The 21,265-nt window shown below is 42.0% G+C and overlaps 1 protein-coding gene across 1 annotated transcript in view; it reads left to right on the top strand.

Moving 5' to 3' along the window:
• The window catches only part of LOC123374183 (phospholysine phosphohistidine inorganic pyrophosphate phosphatase), a 168,632-nt gene that overhangs the window by 15,420 nt on the left and 131,947 nt on the right, over positions 1-21,265 (top strand). The window contains exons 2-3 of the mRNA XM_045023823.1: positions 9,866-10,053; positions 17,424-17,577. Coding sequence (XP_044879758.1) covers positions 9,866-10,053; positions 17,424-17,577 — 342 coding nt within the window. The remainder of the gene's footprint in view (positions 1-9,865; positions 10,054-17,423; positions 17,578-21,265) is intronic.

Genomic DNA, 21,265 nt, shown 5'->3' with positions numbered 1-21,265 from the left:
ACTCTTCTGAAGATGATAATTTAGAGGGAATCCAAGGAAGGATCATAAAGGGGATAAAAGAATAGGAGGGAATTGCCTCTGAACAGGAATGAAGGGAGATTAGTAGGTACATCTTAGAGGAAGGACATAAGAAAAGGAGGAAAATATTATTTAAGGTGGCTACGGGTGAACTAGGGTTGCCAGCTTTGGTTGGATGAATTCCTGGAGATTTCATCACGACTTAATTTTTAATTCCTGGAGACTCCAGGACAATCTGGAAGGTTGGCAACCCTAGGGCGAACTAATAGGAGTAATGTTATAAAACTAGGGGATAGTTGAAACGCCATTAACAGAAGCTGTTCAAAAGCAGAATAGATAAAATAGTGGTAAGTTTAGGACAAATTTTCAGAACATAGGTCCCAAAATCCATATTTAGGTATTTAAATAAAAATCTAAAGTTTAGATGTACATAGGAATTGCCAGACTGGATCAGATCCAAGGTCCAGCTAGTCCAGCATTCTGTCGCTGACAGAATGCCAGTACCAGATGTTTCAGAGACTGACATAAGAACTCTGCAGTAGGCAGATATGAGATATTTCTGCACCCTTCTACATCTCTTCCTGCTCTCTGATAGTTAGAGATTGCTATAAGCCCTCAAGCATGAGGTTTAATATCCCCTCCAAAATTTTTGTTGTCATTAATTAATGATGGCAACACTGGATATTCTTAGTATCCATATAAATATCCAATCAGTGTTGTCAAGTTCTTGTCGTAGAAAGTCATTGAGGACAATGGTTCTGTAGTTAATCATGTGTTCTGAGAAAAAGTGTTTCCTTTTATTGATTTTGAATTTTCCACCTTTTAATATAATTGACTGTCTCCTTGTTCTTTTGTTAAAGAGCCAGGGAGAAAATGGGTTCCCCATCCACCTTCTCTGCACCATTCATTATTTTATATATATATTTTTTTATCATGTCTCCTTTCTAAGGTAAATAATCCCTGTCTTTTCCATCTCTTCACATGAGCATTTTCCATGCCCTTGAACATTGACTTTAATTGGAGCTGGAAATGTCCAGCATCTCTGAAAATGAGGCTGCTTTTATTTAGATGCTTAAAAATGAATTTAAATGGGCAGATTTCAAACGCCCAAATTACAGTTGGGCACCTAACTCCTGTTGAACGTTGATACAATTTAAGCACCTAAACTGTCATTTGAGACGTTGAAAATCTCCCCCGAAGTGCCTGACTTTGTCAACGCTGGGTGCCTAATTTGGACCTCCATGCATACGATACAATCCTGCACTCTTAGTGGGGATGGGCTAACAGGCCCAGGCCTTAAGCCACATACCATGTTTCATTCTGCAAGTAGACAGTGTCCAGTGACAGTGCTGGAGAAGTGTGGAATGAGTTGCTTCCTTTTAACTCTGAACAAGAAACTTCATTAGAATGATAAAACAGCAAACTCCCTAAATCTACTCTCCCTCCATCTTTGCTTCACTGGAGAGCTTCCGCCTACCCTTGCGCAGTCTGCTTCTGCCTGGCTTTCTGCTATGTATGTAAAGAAATAGTACCATATTCAGATAGTGACAGGAAAGGCATCTACCTTATTTGTAACCATCACTTCTGACTTTTTAAGGCTCATCTTCACCTAGTGACACTTTGTATCATTCTTCAGAGAACATTCCTCTCTCATTTCTATATCATCTGCAGATGCTCACTCATACAGCTTTCTACTGCTGCCTTCCTGTTTATAATACGTTATCTTTATAAGGGGAGCTTAGCTGTTAAATTTGGTGGAGTCCCACTTCTACTTCTCATATTGCTGTCGTTCCACTACTGGTTACTTAATTTCTACTTCTGAAACCGAAGTGCTCATCTCTTAATCTTTCTTATCTTTCAAGTGGAATTTGTTTCTGTGCTCAGGCAAATTGATTATTCTGCCTGTCCATAGCAGAACTTCATTAAAGTTGCACTTTGGCAAACCGCACTCCCATGCCGAAGACGGATTTCTAACTTTGCAATATATTCAGGGACCGGCAAATGAGATTCTACAGCTGTGCCAAGTGTATTGCCAGCATAGGTGCTGTTATGCTGCTCACAAATACGAGTAGGGGAGCGCTACATCACCTGGTATTCAGTGATGTCCTAACTGGCTGCAGGTTCTGGTGTGTCTAGTGTCAGCACTCACCAGGCCTCAATCCACACTTGGCTTTCCCCACCATTAGTGCAGTTTAACGAGGATCTTATGTGTATTTGTTTGCTGCAATACCCTGATTATTTTCATTGCTTTGTCAGATACTGGCTAAAACAACAAAATGCAGTGGGATTTCCTGTCACTTGTGTAGACTAAAGCAGTTCTACCCTGTTAGTTCTGTTTTAAAACTTTTTTTTCACTTTTCTTAAAACCAACTAAGTCTCTCCTCCCTTTGACTAATATTATTCACATTCATTTTATTGGTTTATAAGACCGTTTTATTTTGCTTTGCCTCGCCATCTGAGATGTATATCTTGAAGCCTATTCCCCGTGTACATATTACATTTTTCCTTCTTATCTTGCAGCAAAATAAGCTTCCAATGAACTCAGAGTTATGGCAGGAATTAATTTGCCCCAGAAATCTAAATTCCGCTCTCATCCTTTCTGTTTTGAGAGTGCTCTCTGTCGGTTGGTATGTAAATAGCTAGCTAACAGGTAAGGTGCCAGCAGATGGCACTTAAGAATATGTAGTGTAGTCCCTGGGTTTTGTGGAACGGATAAACTTCTTGTATTCACTGCAAATGGCTTATTTCTGGACCTCTTAGCACTTAAAGCTGCCATTCTTCTGATCAGAGACAACACATTCATATACTTGTAATCTTCTGTAAGCCTAGAAGCAGGAGATTCATTGCCTTTTTGCATACACTTCATCACACATGTTGCTTTATATATGATGATGTAATGTGATATAACATTAGTGCTATGAAAGTGGTCCAAAATGCTAAAAACAGCCTGGTAGCTAGTTTAAGTGTTTTCCAAAGTTTTCAGCCATTCTTAAAGAGGGAATTGTACTTGATTGGACAGGAGATCTGAGCCCGTCCAGAGGAAAATAACCCAAGTGTTACCTACCCAGAGTGGTAGAGCTGATGCAGCATATTCATGATGATAAAGTACAGCGTGTGTTGAGTAAATTTATTTCATTGCTTGGTCACAAGTAGTTGTCTAATATTCATTTTTCCTCTTGTCTCTGAGACAGTCTTTAGATCATTGACCAGTGACTGCCACTTTTTATGTCAATCACACACTGACCATACAAGGGTTAAACACTCCAAAACACATAGGTGCTTTGCAAGATGTATATTTTTTTATATAATGAGTGGCCAGTTCCAGTTCTGCAAATCTTGTGTAATCAGTATCTATCCAAGTCCTGTTGAACTTATAGAATCTCAGGGTTGGAAGGGACCTCAGGAAAACACCCCACACAAGATTGTTACCTTATCTGTGACTGAATTTTCTGGTTGGGTTCTCCTGTCATCCAATTCATCAACATAGGCTGCTGCCAAATGAGGTAAATGTGGTTTTCAGGTGCTATGTTTGAAATAGCATGAGTTGTGACAGAGACCACTGGAGGACGGGATGTCCAAAGTTTTGCCTCATGACATGTCTGTAACTTGTGAACATGTATCTTTTCTTTATCCTGCCTTTTGCAGAAGAGTGTGAACTTAGAAAGGAATGACAGCTTTGACTCCAGATCCCTCAGCTTTTTTTCCTGATGGTGTCACAACCGTTATATGGTCTAAAAGTACATTTTTTGTGTTTTATATGCCCAAAGTCTAACCAAGAAAAGGTTGGCAAGGGCAGTTGGTTAAATCTGCACAAGGTCAGTCAGGATGTCTAATAATTGTCCTAACACTTTACCTGTTATGGAACAATAATGAGAGTTTTTTCATTATTTTCGGGTGAGTGAACCTGGCAGATGCTGACAGCCAGCAGATGTGTAAAGTTCGAGGTGATTTGTAAGGGACCAGCTCATCTGACGCACAGTAATTGCATTGTGGGACATTGTCACTCAGAGTCTTGTCCTGTTCTGTCAGAATGAGGTAAAGGTCAGTTCAAAGAACTGGTGTAGTATAAGAGACAGCTCTCAACTGAAATTAAAAAACTGATTTTCATACGTCCTATACACACACACACTCACTATACAAGCAAAGTCAAGAGTGTGCCCCGATCTATGATTTAGGGATTAGTTGGGTGAGACTGCGATGAATTTTTGTAGTTTTAGGCAGGTTAAAAAATTCTTCCTACTGTAAGTGTTAAAGGAAAGTCATCCAGCCTCCACCTGTTGGTCTTTAGTTCTTTACTAACCTATCCATTTTTAGTTTCTTGACATGGAGATTTCTTTTGTGACCCGATTCTTTATTTCACAATGATGATTACATTAAAGTCAACTCTTCCTCCTGTCTATTGCCTTCCATGTAAGTATAAACAATATTTGCAAAATTAAGTATGCAGCCTAGAGCTGTGCAAACTCTATTTCATTTCCAGATTGCTTTGAAAAGGCCTTGAGAAATGTTTTTGCATCAGAAATAGGTTATACAGGTTTGCTGTCTTTGAGCTTCCAAGAGGTAAGAACACAGTTTTTTTCCTGTTAAAATTTCACTCTGAACTCACAAGTAAAGTTTTAGTTCCAGGAGTTCCTACACAGAGTTAATCGGAAGCAGAAGAGGGACTAGAGGCCATATTGGAAAATGTAATGTGATTTGGCTTCTGTGACAAGGGAACCACTCACACTCAAAAATCACAAGTGAAAAGCAGGTTTAGAATGTCCATAGATACCTGGCAAGTGCAAAAGTCTTCACAAAGCTGCTCAGACAGTTCTTGGGTACAAAATAATTGTTAATGATCCACTTCTTGGTTGTGTTCACAGCTTGAACTCAAATCATAGTTGATTGATAATAATTTTCGAGTTTGAATCAAATATTTGTCACGGCAGCGTTACATTTGACATTGCTGGAGCCCTGATCATTTCATTATTCATATTCTAGTTACCGGTATTTATTATTTGTATTACTGCAGCGCCTCAGAGCCTAGTCATGGACCATTGTGCTAAGTGCTGTACAAACAGAACAAAAACATTGTACCGCCCCTAAGGAGCTTATTAGCTATGTATCAGGCAAGAGACAGCCAATGGCTAAAGACCAGTGGTGCCCAAACTTTTCCTGTCACTACCCCCCTTCTTACCAGTCATGGAGTCTGCCCTCTCCATTACTGTACAGTTGGCTCAGCAGAGGAGCTTGGGCTGAAGGTGGAGCTGGGGGCAGAACTGGGGATGAGGGAGAACTGGGGCTAGAGGCAGAGCTGGCCTGGGGGTGGAGAGAGAATGAGGGCAGGGCTGGGTTGGGGGCGGAGCAGAGGGTAGAGTGGAGCCGTGACTGGGGCCGGAGGTGAGCTGGGGCAGAGTGGGGGGGCTGAATGGAGCTGTGACTGGGGCAGCGCAGGGGGCAGAGTGGAGCTGGGTGGCACTCCCTGCCCCACCCCATGGGGGCTGGCCTGGCCCCCGCCGGATGCCCCCTGAACATTCCTCCAGGTCTCCCTATGGGGACGTGCCCCACAGTTTGGGGATCACTGCTCTAGACCAATGGGGGAGTACCAGTCTTGACTGGAGCTGGTAGTTGCTCCTGTAATACAAATAAGCATAAATCTATAGTTCCACTACAACTGTGGCAGAAGTGTACTGTTGTATTTTTAATTTTGATAAGGGGAGGGCTAGTATGTTTATACCCGCAGGACATTTTATGAATGGATTATTCTTTAGCTGATAAGGTTGGATTCTTTTCTAACAAGTTTTGTTGCAAATAATTTGATCTTTTATCCTCCTTTCTACTCTCTCTCCAATACCCACACAGACTTGCTAGCACTAGAGATCACTGTTAACTTGCCCTATAGCAGATTCTAACAACTTTTGACCATTGATAGCTTAACCAATTTAATGACACAGGATTTTTCATTTCCCTTTGCTAATTGAGGGGCAGTGGCTTCAAATATAGTAAGTATTGACTTGCTTTGCATGGCATCTTGTGTTCAATAAATGCAGTTGTTCAATCCCTGTTTTGTAACATTTTCAGGGGTGAAATTCTGACTCCGTTGAAGTGAATAGGAGTTTTGACTTCAGGAGACCAGGATTTCACCCTATGTGTGGAATGACTGTAGAGTCAAGTCCTTTGACAATTACGAAGTTCATAGCTGTGTAAGGGTAATAGGTAGTGGCACAATAGTCTGTCAAAAAGCAATGACTTGTAGGCTCAATACACATGCACTAAGATGAACATTGAAATACTCCTCCTAATATGTTCGAAAATACGCACCTACCATGACTGAACAACTGCTTAGTACCAGGAGTTTGATCCAGGCCAGACCGCTCAGTACTAGGGCAGGTCAAAAATTTTCCATCAAAACCGTTCTTCAAGGTTTTCTACAACATAAATTATTTTGTAAAATTATTTTGTAAAATGCGTCTGCTGTCAGTGGAAAATTTCAGCTTTTCACTGAAAAGGTTTTGATTGCAAAGTTTTTGATTTTCAGCTGAAATTTGAAAAATGTTGTCTGAAAACCAAAAGATTTCTATTCAGTTTTGATATAGTCTGGCCAGGAAGCTCAGCCTGTAGAAGAGAATGTGTAGACATGAGGTACCTAAACTACAACTCTCATGAGGTGCCCTGGCAGCATTTCCAAATCCAAATGTTCAGTGTTTGATTTTTTTCACCAAACATTTTTGAAGAACTATTTTTTCTATTTTTCATATACATTTTCCACAGGAAAAAAAAACATTTTTCTGACCAACTCTACTCAGTACTTTTCAGAGCTGAGCCCATATTAAGTAGTTACTTACTTCTGTTGACATAAACACTAAGAATCATTGGTACAACCTCAGTTGTTATTTACCATGAAAGACAATGAATATTGATGGTCATCAAAATATGAGGTTGATATTAGCATTGTTAAATATTTCTGGAAAAAAACCCTATTATTCACTTCCAGTGAGCTGAACAATAATTTTTGCTGCATATATAATAACCTATCAAGTTGCAGTCATTTGCAATAAAATTTGATTGTTTAACATTGTTCTAGAACTCATTTTATTGACCTCCGAGGAAATAAACAGTAGATTTTTATTCATCACATGGTTGTTTCAGCCAGTCATGAGCCATGATTTTTTCCAAGGATGGGACAATACAATTTACATTTAAATTAAATTGTTTTAACTGTAAAACACTCCCTAAAGTTTTGTTGTGTATATATAAAACAGACTGCACCTGAAATCATGTTTAGAATAACAGATGTGAAATACTGTCATCTAGCTGTCACACCAATTGTTCATTGTTCTGAGAAGGTCACATCATAATTCATTAACCATAATTATTCCCTGGATACACCCTGCACTTCTTCACTCAATTGCTTCATTAACTTGTGAGTTAATCTCACATTCACTGCTCTAATCAATGAAGATATATTTATAATGTATAAGTGAATGCTATTAGTTACAATATATTAACTGCCTAATTTAAAATAGAAAAGCTATCTTTGTGAAGGGCAATTAACCACTAAGTGTAATTGATAATTCACATACCTATGATTAGGAAAGACAAATAATAAGAAAGAAAAATGAATCACCTGTGTTATTGAAGAAGACATTGCCAGACACTGTAAATGTGTAGAGGGGCGCCCTACATTAGGATCAGATTTCTAAGAATTCTTTCTGATGGAAGATTCTTCACCAAATATATTTTATCAAACTAGTTTTGCTGTTTACATTACACCATGCTACTATGAACTTCACTGAGGGAAAGAATCCACACATTTTGTCATCTTGAGAGGAGAAGCAGAGCAGAATGATCTTTCCTTACAGAAAACTATTGTTGCTTCTCACAACATTTTAATAAGAATTTATAAAATTAGTTCCAAACTATCAAGCACTGGTGCTTAAGGTTAGGCATCTAAATCCATATTAACTTCAGTCCTTTTGGCCAAGATTTTTTAAATCAACTAGTGATGGGGGGTGTGGCTCCATTTCTCAGTGCCTTACAAGGGCCTGATTTTCAGAAAGTCCTCAGTGCTTGTCCTCTGAGAATAGGCCTTTTTGTGGCATTTCAGGTTGGGCAACGAAAACTTGAGGTACCCGTAATCACTAAATTGCTTTGGGAAAATCTTGGCCTTTATGTCATGGCACAGGATAGAGTCATGAAATAATTGTCAATATGACTGTAATTAAGCATAATAACAATAACTAGCTCTGATATTGCACCTTTCATCTGTAGATCTCAGAGTGCTATACAAACAAAGGTACCATCATCCCTGTTTTACATAGGGGGAAACCTTGCAGAAGATCCCACAGCAGTGAGCCAGGAATAGAACTTTTGTTTCTTGCCTCCCAGTTCAGCACTCTAACCACTGTTAGTTCAGCACTACCTCCCCTTTCTCTAGGGAGCCAGACGTGCTTTACAAACATTGATTAAACCAATATTTCTGTGAGATAGTCAAGCATTATCATTTATCGCCATTTCATGGATGGGTATATTGAAGCACATGGAGATTACGATCACCATTTTCAAGTTTGAGTGCCTAAAATAAATCCATATAAAGGTACCTAACAAACAGAGCCCTGTTTTTCAGAGTTGCTCAGCACCCAGACTCCCAATGAAGTCAACAAACAACAGCACAGATGTTTTGTTTGGGGATGAGATTAAATTGTGGCTGCTGCAGCACTCATGCACATGTTGATATGAGCACCGCTCTTGCAACATGAGGAACTGGCCTGGCTATACTTTGTGACTATACAAGTGCAAAATATTATTGTTTTACTATATAACAGGATAACTCTCCTGCACTATAATTCAGTAGTCATATAATAGGGTTGATCGTTGGAACAGAAGTTCAGTAAGTGGGCAGGTGCAAATCTGAGTTAAAATGCTACTATAGGATATCATGCTAACCTTTGTCATTATGGCTATATAATGCCCTCAGTTAATGAGTGCAACTCTCTGGACCAAAGGCTGAAAGATACAGAGCTAGATTTACCTCTTCTGCCACACAGAGGGAAAGTGCACTTGAAAGGGTGATTCACCCCCTGGGGAATGGCCAGCATTGCTTGCAGTTCTATTTTATGGCTGTGGCTCTACTGGTGTAGGTTGTCTATGAGCTGAGCTGAATCAATATGATTCTAATGTGCCTTGGCCAGACACTTACCTTTTTGTGCTGACCACTTTCTGGACTGGGTCAGTAGGCTCCAGGCCTCATGTGCTGCTTGGACTCCCCGGTGGGTGGGCTGCCCATCATAAGGGGTCCACAGCCTCGAGGTAGCTCAGTGGAAGCTGAAAGTAGATGGCAAGTTTAAATGCTAGATACTACCCTAGATTTACAGGTGCAACAGGAAAGTCACATCCTGTGATCCACAGTCATGCCTGGCCCTAGGACGGTATCTTTACAATGTTTGCAAACTGTCACTAAGTGCAGTAAGTGTGGGGGCTGGGTGTTCATAAAGAGGGGGACTACTCCACTCTAGCACCTAGTCTTTTCGTGTGTGTTATAATTCTGAGTTTGATTCTGAGCTCCTTGTGGCAGGGCCTTGTCTTCTGATGTGCTTGTAAAGTGCTGTTACTTTTGTTGCACAGGTGTAAAGATCTAGGAGTATTATTATTTACTTTTAAGTATTTATGGCTGTGGCCATACTAGGAGTATTATTTTACTTCCACTTAAAAGTAAATAATAATACTCCTAGATCTTTACACCTGTCCTTAAAATGTATTCCTCCCTTTCCTTCCCACCCTGGTTATACATGGGTTTTGAAAGTGGTCCCACTTTCTCTCCCTACACCTTACCTGTGTGATTAACATCTCCACTCATTTTATACAACAGGATCAAAGCGTCTGGCCTGAAGTTGCGGTTCTGCACCAATGAAACCCAGGCCACTCGAGGCAAGTTTGTGGCGAAGCTCCAGCGCTTGGGGTTCAACATTTTGGTGAATGAAGTCACTGCCCCGGCACCGGCAGCCTGCCGCATTCTGAAGGAGCGAAACCTGAGGCCGCACCTCCTCGTACATGATGGTGGGACAACACTTCAGTAGACTTTGAGACTAATACAGATTAGCAGCTCAGCATGCAGTGGATTGACAGCCAGTTTGGGTCAGGAGAGATGTCACTTTTACTGAGAAAATTGTGAGGATAAGAACGTCTGGTTGATGTTTTCCTGTCAGGAAAAGCTCTTTAATTCCACTTTCTCCAGTAATGTAGCTGTAGTAAATGTCAGTGATGGGGCCAGATTCAGTTCTCATTTACCCTGATGCCACCCAGTAGATCTGTAAGCAGGTGGAATGACTTAGTCTCAGCAGAAAAGCACAGCCCTCAAGGCCTTTTCTATAAGGGACAATGTTTATAACAAGCAATAAAACAGAGAGAACACAGGCAAATAGAGTGAAGAAAAACCTCACCATCCTGGGTTTGCAGTCGCATCTTCCCAGTGGTATTCTCCCCCTTCTGTCTCCCAAGCGGCCTTTATCTGAGCAAAGGGAGAGGGAGGCTGAGCTGCATGAATCCCTTATTCATCAGGGTGTCCTTGCACCCTGTCACAGGCCCATTGATCTGCTGGAAGATGGTGAAATTGCATACCGAGTGAGTCTCTGCAATTCCATTCTGCTGGGGATCTTCTGGGGCCCTGCCTACAGAAGCTGAATTTCACCCTCATAGTGTATTATGGGCAAAATTCTTCGGTTGCATAGATACTTCTCCCATTGAATTCAATGGAAGATGCACCTGTGTGCCTGGGCTAACCAGACTTTGCGTATAGGTGCCCACAGGTAAGCGGGCACTGTGTGCTGATTTACTCCCCCTCTGGAGTAGCTATGCAGGCAGTGGAGTGGGGAATAATGGAGCCTTGGCTCTGACTCCCCAAAATGCCACCAGTGCCGCTGACCATACATAGTGGAGTTTCACAATTTGCTCTTGATGTAGGCCAACAGAAGTTTACTACACAGCGCCTCCTGGAGCTACTCCTGGGATGGGGCAATATATGCACCACCTTACTCAGAGATGTGCCAGAAGGCACAGTGTAGCCCTGATTTTGCAAAACAGCTGCATAAGCAGGCCCTACGTCCCTACTTGGCTGTCCCCGGTGAGCTCACGTTGTGTTCCTCTGGAACAAAAACTGATCTCTCTGTTTTATGAAATCCCAGTTATCAGGACTGCAAAAGTTAGCTCTTTCCCAGAAGGATGGGGAATAAAATCCCAGGGCCTTTGAAAATTAAAATACAAGAGCTTATGGTCTTGGCCTACTCTTTTCATTTTTTGTTAGAAATGACAGGAATGAATGAATGATGTGTGATTTATTAAAATAATATGCTCAGTTTCTGTGGGTGTCAATATCAATAAGCTGACTGTGTTTAAGAGACAGCAGATTCTTCTGTGTGTGAAAATCAAAATGGCATCTGATAGGATGTTTTGATTATTAATAGAGACTGGCCAGAAGCTGGAATCAATGGAGGGTTTTCTGGAGGAAAATGGAAGGAGTAGAATTTCACCCCTCACCTCCCAGGCAGCAGGAAAGCAGGATAACCGAGGAAACCTCCTTTATCAAAACACCCATCTCTAGAGTCCCTGTCCTGTGCATTCTCTCCTACAGGTAGCTGGAGGAGACAATGCAGGCAGAAGCCCAGCAGCAGAGTGGGGGCTATCCTGTTTATTGCACTCAGTGCAGCATGTATAATTACCTGCCCTGTGGGTGGGTGGCGTACGTGTGCATTCGGTGCCAGGAGCTCCTGGCCCTCAGTGACCGCATATGGGCTTTGGAGGCCAGGGTGGCAGAACTGGAGGAGCTAAGGGAGGCAGAGAGGCATGTTGATGAGGCTTTCCAGGACACTGTAGATTTGTACCACCTCCGGTCAGACAGCCCCTGCGCTGTTGAGGATGAAAGGCTCAGGGAAGGAGAGCAGTCAACAGGAACAGAGGGAAACCTTCCCATAGTTGGGACCCTCCTTCCAGATGATGTTGGGGTATCCTCTCGCACTGAGGTTACCTCTCCGGGGGAGGGAACTCCAGTCACTAGGAAAAGGCAGGTGTTAGTAATGGGAGATTCGATCATTAGAAACATAGATAGCTGGGTTTGTGATGACCGGGAGAACCAGATGGTGTCTTGCCTACCTGGTGCGAAGGTTGTGGATTTCTCGAGGCATCTAGATAGACTTATGTGTAGTGCTGGGGAGGAGCCGGTGGCCGTGGTACATGTAGGTACCAGTGGCATAGGGAAGGTAGGAGAGACGTCCTGGAGGGCAAATTTAGGCTGCTAGGAAAGAGACTGAAATCCAGGACCTCTATGGTGGCATCCTCAGAAATGCTTCCAGTTCCACGCGCGGGGCCAGGTAGGCAGGCAGAACTTCAGAGTCTCAATGCGTGGATGAGATGATGGTGTAGAGAGGAGGGGTTTAGATTTATTAGGAATTGGGGAAACTTTTGGGATAGGGGGAGCCTATGCAGGAAGGATGGGCTCCACCTAAACCAAAGTGGAACCAGACTGCTGGCACTTAACATTAAAAGGGTTGCAGAACAGTTTTTAAACTAAGAGATGGGGGAAAGCCGATAGGTGCAGAGGAGCACGTGGATCGGACAGAGACTTCTCTTAGAAGAGAATCTATTGACACAGATTCTCTAGGTTTTAGTCAGGAGGAGAAGATGGAAGAGGATAAAGTATGGGCCAGATCAGACAGGAAACATTCACATAAAAAAGAATCTGAAAAGGGCAGACAAATAAACAATTACAAGTTTTTAAAGTGCTTGTACACAAATGCTAGAAGTCTAAATAATAAGATGGGTGAACTAGAGTTTCTCGTGCTAAAGGAGGATATTGATATAATAGGCATCACAGAAACCTGGTGGAGTGAGGACAATCAATGGGACACAATCGTTCCCGGGTACAAAATATATTGGAAGGACAGAACAGGTTGTGTGTGGGGGCGGGGAAGGGAGGGATTGGCACTATATGTAAAAGAAAATGTAGAATCAAATGAAGTAAAAATCTTAAATGAATCCACATGTTCCATAGAATCTCTATGGATAGTAATTCCATGCTCTAATAAGAATATAACAGCAGGGATTTATTATCAACCACCTGACCAGGACAGTGATAGTGACAATGGAATGCTAAGCGAGATTAGAGAGGCTATCAAAATAAAGAACTCAATAATAGTGGGGGATTTCAACTATCCCCATATCAACTGGGTACATCACCTCAGGATGAAATGCAGAGACAAAATTTCTCGATACTTTAAATGACTGGGGAGCAGCTGGTACAGGAACCCACAAGGGGAGAGGCAATTCTCGATTTAGTCCTAAGTGGAGCACAGAATCTGGTCCAAGAGATAACTATAACAGGAAGTAGTGACCATAATATAATAACATTTAACATTCCTGTGGTGGGAAGAACACCTCAACAGCCCAACACTGTTGCATTTAATTTCAGAAAGGGGAACTATGCAAAAATGAGGAGGTTAGTTAAACAGAAATTAAAAGGTACAGTGACTAGAGTGAAATCCCTGCAAGCTGCATGAACACTTTTCAAAGACACCGTGATAGAGGCCCAACTTAAATGTATACCCCAAATTAAAAAACACAGTAAAAGAACTAAAAAACAGCCACAGTGGCTTAACAACTATGTAAAAGAAGCAGTGAGAGATAAAAAGACATCTTTTAAGAAGTGGAAGTCAAACACTAGTGAGGTAAATAGAAAGGAGCATAAACACTGCCAAATTAAGTGTAAAAATGTAATAAGAAAAGTCAAAAAGGAGTTTGAAGAACAGCTAGCCAAAAACTCAAAAGGTAATAATAAAATGTTTAAGTACATCAGAAGCAGGAAGCCTGCTAAACAACCAGTGGGGACCCTGGATGATCGAGATACAAAAGGAGCACTTAAGGACGATAAAGTCATTGCGGAGAAACTACATGAATTCTTTGCTTCGGTTTTCACAGCTGAAGATGTTAGGGAGATTCCCAAACCTGAGCCGTCCTTTGTGGGTGACAAATCTGAGGAATTGTCACAGATTGAAGTGTCACTAGAGGAGGTTTTGGAATTAATTGATAAACTTAACAGTAACAAGTCACCAGGACCAGTTGGTATTCACCCAAGAGTTCTGAAATAACTCAAATGTGAAATTGCAGAACTATTAACTATGGTTTGTAACCTGTCCTTTAAATCAGCTTCTGTATCCAATGACTGGAAGATAGCTAATGTAATGCCAGTATTTAAAAAGGGCTTTAGAGGTGATCTTAGGAATTATAGATCAGTAAGTCTAACATCAGTACTGGGCAAATTAGTTGAAACAATAGTAAAGAATAAAATTGTCAGACACATAGAAGGACATAAATTGTTGGGCAAAAGTCAGTATGGTTTCTGTAAAGGAAAATCATGTCTTACTAATCTATTAGAGTATCAGGGGGGTAGCCGTGTTAGTCTGGATCTGTAAAAATTGACAGAGTCCTGTGACCTGATTAGGTCCTGTGATGGTGTTGCTGGTGTAAATATATGGGCAGAGTTGGCATCGAGGTTTGTTGCATGGATTGGTTCCTGAGTTAGAATTACTGTGGTGCGGTGTGTGGTTGCTGGTGAGAATATGCTTAAGGTTGGTGGGTTGTCTGTGGGTGAGGACTGGCCTACCTCCCAAGGCCTGTGAAAGCGAGGGATCGCTGTCCAGGATGGGTTGTAGATCACTGATGATGTGTTGGAAGAGGTTTTAGCTGAGGACTGTAGGTGATGGCTAGTGGAGTTCTGTTGGTTTCTTTCTTGGGCTTGTCTTGCAGCAGGAGGCTTCTGGGTACACATCTGTTGATTTGTTTCCTTATTTCCTCATGCGGGTATTGTAGTTTTGCAAAAGCTTGGTGAAAATCTTGTAGGTGTTGGTCTCTGTCTGAGGGGTTGGAGCAAATGCGGTTGTACCTCAGCGCTTGGCTGTAGACTATGGATCATGTGGTGTGTCTGGGATGGAAGCTGGAGGTATGAAGGTAGGCATAGCAGTTGGTGGGGTTTCGGTATAGAATGTTGTTAACATGACCGTCACTTATTTGTACTATGGTGTCTAGGAAGTGGACCTCCCATGTAGATTGGTCCAGGCTGAGGTCGATGGTGGGGTGGAAGCTGTTGAAATCGAGGTGGAATTCTTCCAGCGTCTCCTTCCCATGGGTCCAGATGATGAAGATGTCATCAGTGTAGCATAGGTAGAGAAGAGGCGTGAGTGGACGAGAGCTGAGGAAGCGTTGTTCCAGGTCAGCCATAAAAATGTTGGCATATTGTGGGGCCATGCGGGTGCCCATAGCAGTGCCACTGGTCTGGAGGTATATATTGTCACCAAATTTGAAATAATCATGCGTGAGGATAAAGTCACAGAGCTCAGCAACCAGTTGTGCTGTGGCATCATCAGGGATACTGTTCCTGACAGCTTGTATACCCCAGCTTGTCAGGAACAGTATCTCTGATGATGCCACAGCACAACTGGTTGCTGAGCTCTGGATAGTTCTCTGAAGACGTCCACGCTGTGTGCAGCGGCAGTTAAAGAAGGGAACAGGATGTTAGGAATCATTAAAAAAGGCATAGAAAATAAGATGGAGAATATTTTATTGCCCTTATATAAATCCATGGTATGCTCACATCTTGAATACTGCGAATAGATGTGGTCTCCTCATCTCAAAAAAGATATACTGGCATTAGAAAAGGTTCAGAGAAAAGGTTCAAACTAAAATGATTAGGGGTTTGGAACTGGTCCCATATGAGGAGAGATTAAAGAGGCTAGGACTTTTCAGCTTGGAAAAGAGGAGACTAAGGGGGGATATGATAGATGTATATAAAATCATGAGTGGTGTGGAGAAAATGAATAAGGAAAAGTTATTTACTTGTTCCCATAATATAAGAACTAGGGGCCACCAATTGAAATTAATGGGCTGCAGGTTTAAAACAAATAAAAGGAGGTTCTTCTTCACACAGCACACATTGAACCTGTGGAACTCCTTGCCTGAGGAGGTTGTGAAGGCTAGGACTATAACAGGGTTTAAAAGAGAACTAGATAAATTCATGGAGGTGAAGTCCATTAATGGCTATTAGCCAGGATGGGTAAGGAATGGTGTCCCTAGCCTCTGTTTGTCAGAGAGTGGAGATGGATGGCAGGAGAGAGATCACTTGATCATTACCTGTTAGGTTCACTCCCTCTGGGGCACCTGGTGTTGGCCACCGTCGATAGACAGGATATTGGGCTGGATGGACCTTTGGTCTGACCCAGTATGGCCATTCTTATGTTCTTGTGTGCTCTAACCATGCAATCATGCTGCCTTCCCTTAGAAAGAGGACAATGGGTTACCATATTCTCATGGTCTCCGAAAAGGACACTCTCAGGGCCTGTTGTGGGAGATCTAGCCTTGATTTCCAGCCTCACATCCTTGATTGTGGAGAAGAAGGGGTCTGATGGGACAAAGAACATCTCATTTCATTCAATAGCAACCTTCTAGTCAATTAAGGAGAGTTATAAACAGGTTCCTAGGGAAACTGAACCTCTCTAGTCTTTCTCAGTAAGACGTAGGGTTTGATTCAAAGCCTAGTGAAGTCAATGAGAGTATTTCTGTTGACATCATGGGCTTTGGATGAGGTCCAGAGTCCTCAAGCCAGATGGTAAGTAGTATTTAAGGAAGGGAAGACATGGAAAGTTCCTCAGGGAAATTACAGGATGAAGTGGAAATCCCAGGGAAGGAAAAAGGACACCAGTAAGGTTATTAGGCTGTTAGGTCAGTTTATCTTGACATTTGGAAGGTGTCATTTTGGGGAATGCAGAGATGTGCTGTGTTTTGTTATTGATCCAAACTCCTTTCCAAAATATAACTAAAATGCTGATCTTCAGCTCTGTGTCCGAGTCATTCTAAACAACTGGTGCATGCCTGCCATCTCCTATTCATGCATCCCTGTCTCAAAAAACCAAAATGCCTGTATTTTGTTACATTTTGTGGATCTACAGTACTTCAGTTCTAGAAATAAATACATAATTGGAGCCCAGAAACTGAGACCTTGCAGATGGGAAACCACTGTTGAGGTACAGGAAGGGTGTTTTTTTGCCTTGAACCTCTTGGTAATATTGATGTTTTCTCTGGGTTCCCTTATTGTATCATAGTCAAGAAATACAGTATGATATTTTGCTAACCTTCTCCCCATGTCTCCTTTTCCTCCCCTTCCTTTCCATGCCATGTTGTGGAGGGAAGGTGCACGTGTTCAGAATCCACTGCTACTCGAAACTAAAAGGGGACTGACATGTAGATATTAACTTGGCATTCATAGTTTTGCCTGTCAGGCAATGAATGGACGAGAGGGACAAAACTAGAAGAAAACCAGCAATTCCAATTGTTTCTTACAAGATGTGGGATTTGTGTTTTATTTTGGGTTATTTTTTTCTCTTTAGATCTGGTCCCTGAATTTGATCAGCTTGATAAAGCAAACCCAAACTGTGTGGTAATTGGAGATGCAGCAGACAATTTCTCCTACAAAAATCTCAATGAAGCTTTCAGAGTTCTGATTGGACTGGAGAATCCTATTCTCATATCTCTGGGAAGAGGGTGAGTTAAGCACTGTTAGTTAGTACACCTAGGGCTGTATATTTTGCTAGCGTTCCCAGTCTGTTTGTACATACCTGTCGCCAGACCTCATGAATCCCATTGCTCTCTTCTGCTGACTCAGTGACAGAGATTTTCAAAGCCAACTGGGGGATGTAGCCACACAATTCACATGTGTATGGGACCGAAGCATAGATGGTCTGGCCTAGAGGTCACAGCTGGGCTGGGGCTACACATCAGGGATAGTAGTTGTTGAGCAGAAGTTGGAGGAATCGCAAGAGCCAAGTTCAGTAAGCAAGAGTCAGGATCAGATACCGGAGGTTAGACATAGTACCAGGCTGGAGTCAGGAGGCAAGGGTCAGAGTCAGGCTGGGATTGGAGACCAGAGATCAGGAGACAAGGCAAAGTCTGCAGTCGCAGCAGGCCAAAATCTATGCGGTTGCCCAGGCAACTGCTTGGGGCAATCCCTAGGGTTAAATATGGCACTTGGCCAATCAGAGGGCCACAGGGTACCGTCACTTTGGCTCCCTTGGGTAGTATTTCCTGTGGCACCTACTCTACACCTACTCCCTGGTGGCACTGTGGGAGCATCCGCTATCCTAGGCTCTGCAGACCCAGGTTCTAGTCTATGGATCTGTACATTAATCCTCCTCTTTGGGGCAACAGGTCCGGTTTATCCAGATGGTCTTGATGAAACCTTTTTTACCAGGTCAGGGGCAAGGCCATGGGCAGCAAGTTCCAAGGAGCGTTCTTCAGGACCATAGCCCTCCCAATTGATTAGGTAATACCAGTCTCCCCCTCTGCAGCATTCCTAAAGAATGGCTTTGATGCTGGGGCTCTACCATGAGCTATGAGAACCATGTAAATGAGAAGTTGGTTTCAGTACAGTAGCTTGAAAGTCATTGGCTGTTGGCGGTTGGAGGCTAAACAATATTTGCCTATTAATATAGATTGACTCTTCAGTAATGCTCTTGGTCTAGAGGAGGCTCATTGGTATGGCACAGGTTCCACAGCATGGCAAGTGTTTGTTATAAGCACAGCTTTCAGCTTATACAGAAGGAGCTATTCTCAGAGGCCCAGTTCCAGCTAATCACTGAAGCCCATATTTAAAGTTTAGCATGGGTTTAAGTTGCTGTGCTGTAACAGAGTAAGAAGGAGCAACACACACTTCACAGAGGGAACTAAAGATCTTAGAGTCTAAGAGAACACTTGGAAGGAATCATAATGAGTCTTGCCTTTTACATTGGAAGTGATGTATGGCACCTAAATAATGAACAACAGTATAGCAATGTAAGTATAATTAAAGACTATTACCAAGATAATTAAAAAAAATTATTTCTGACTCAGCAGTGTGCTTGTGATGGGTATAGAATCAACAGCACAGGGGGCGCAGGACAGGTTAAGCATGGGAAGTGTCCTTGAGGGACCAATTCTAGGAATAAGAGGTTAGTTTAGTCTTCATATCCCTTTAATCCTTGGCTTCTCTCCTGAGATTGCCAGAATGTGAAAAATAGTGTCAGCAAAATTAGAGCTTAAAAATCTTGATGATGATACCTCATTTTGTCATGTGGGTTGATAGGCCTTTTGTTGGCCAAGTAGTGGTGGTGATGATGATGGGCGATCACTTGTTACCAAGTATGATCATCTTCCATGGGAGTTATGGGTCCTCAGGTGGCTAATAAGGCCAGTCCTTGAACCACAAGTTCTATTACAATGAGGGCAGATGTTTTCAGGCTCAGCAGGAGGCTGTTGACCATGACTGGAGAACAGTCTGTCCTTCCACCTGCGCCTCTTGTCCTCTTCGGCTTGGCCAAGTAGTAGCATTCAACTACCAGGTACTATTTTTAGTACTGTCCTGGTGTTATGACTGATACTGAATCACGAACAAAGATTTTATATATATGCACCCCTTTAGAGTGTGGGGCAGTTTCAGGGCCTATGCAAATTTGGGACACAAACAGACATACATTAATGTTGCGAAAGCTGTATAAAGGTGGACATATATTCTGAACCAAGTGATGGAGATGAAAAGTCCAGTGGCCAGAGCTGTCCCTTGGGTAGGATGAATCGGGACGACCGCTCCAGGCCCTGCGCTTTGAGGGGCCCTGTGGGCTGGTGTGATTGGCCAGCACGGTCAGCCCCAGAAGAAACGAATCCATCACTTCCACCCCAGGCCCTGCACGCCCCCCCAGGGACGGCCCTGCCAGTGGCATGTTACTGCAAAGAAAACAGTGTGTTTAAAAGTTAGTTAACTGGAAGTTAAGCTGAAGACTGTAAGGCATGGGGGAGAAAACACTTCTCTAACAGAATGGCTGTAAAATCTGACTCAATTGATATCCAAAGAGATTAGTAATCTGCACCCTGCAAATTACCAGTGTACCCTTGAGTTCTGAGCAGTTTGAGCACCCTGCTATAAATTATGTGATTGATTCCAATTCTTATGCTAATCTTACATATGTTATGCACCTGTGTAACTCTATTGATGAAGTTACTCCCAGTTTGTACCCGCATGATTCAGAAATCACACTCACTGTCTGTGTGCTTAAAATTGAAAGAGAACTAGGTGGCAACCAATAATTCAACCAATATAGTAACAGTGGGAGAGCCTCAGGCCTATTACAGTTTACACAAGCTGAGGATAGAGCCCAGGCCTGCTCCGAATGAAATCAGTGGCAGTTTTGCTATTGGTTTTAATGGGATGGAGAACTGTCCCAGAAGAGGAGATAAATGTTACATTGTGATTTAATTGTCACAAAAAAGATAATGAAATTGTATTTTGGCTTTCCCACTTTTTAAAAGCTGCTGTATTTAATACTGTCAAAATCTGAACATGAATTACATATAATTTTATCTTGAAAATAACAAAGTTCCAGACCCTGCAGAGTAGGGAAAAAAAAATCCAAAATGCACTTCATGATCCAAGAAAACAAATCAAATGACCACACTTAAAAAAGAATTAGCTCACAAGTTATTTTTAAAAGCCTTTACTTGTTTTTACATTGCACGTGATTTAATTTTTCTTTTTTACAGGACAGGCAAATTGCATGCCATCATGACTAAGTATGAGCTGCCAGCGTTTATACCAAGACAAAGCAAATAACAGTGTTTAATTTTGCCCTAAGCATGGTCAAGTTACGCCAAAGCTTTTAAGATTATTTAGTACGTTTATATTTTCTTATTACAATGGTAATTCGCATTAGCACAGATCTTTAAAGTTTTCCTGATCAGGCTGCAGACAAAATGACTGAAAAAAATGTACGATGAGCAGTCAGATAAGATTTTATGCTTTATCCTTCTGCCATTTTCGATTATTCAGCACAGCCTCTCTTTAAAATGGCCACTTGACCTTTGCTAGAACAGCCATTAACCTTCTATAGTCTAGCGTAAACAGCTTAATTTTCTGACAGTGGCATGACAGAAGAAATTACAAAGCCAATTCCCACTCTCGGTCCAAAACAGATGCTAAATGTAAATCACTCCATTTTCAGGAGGAGGGCATTCTGCATCAGTGACTCTGACACTCTTGCTTTCTAGAGAGCAAACCAAAACTTTAGAAGAAATCAGTCGAGTTGCTTCAAGGTGTTCTGGGTTTTTTTTAATTACTCTAATTCCATACGTGAATAGTAAGGGCAGTTCGCTGATGCTTTTTACGTGGCACTTTAGATCGCTGACCCTATTCTTGACATCATTT

The sequence above is a fragment of the Mauremys mutica genome, chromosome 7, assembly GCF_020497125.1.
Source record: "Mauremys mutica isolate MM-2020 ecotype Southern chromosome 7, ASM2049712v1, whole genome shotgun sequence".
NCBI classification, from domain to species: Eukaryota; Metazoa; Chordata; order Testudines; family Geoemydidae; genus Mauremys; species Mauremys mutica.
Note: the sequence above shows the minus strand (reverse complement) of the source record. Positions and strands in the feature narration are given on the sequence as shown.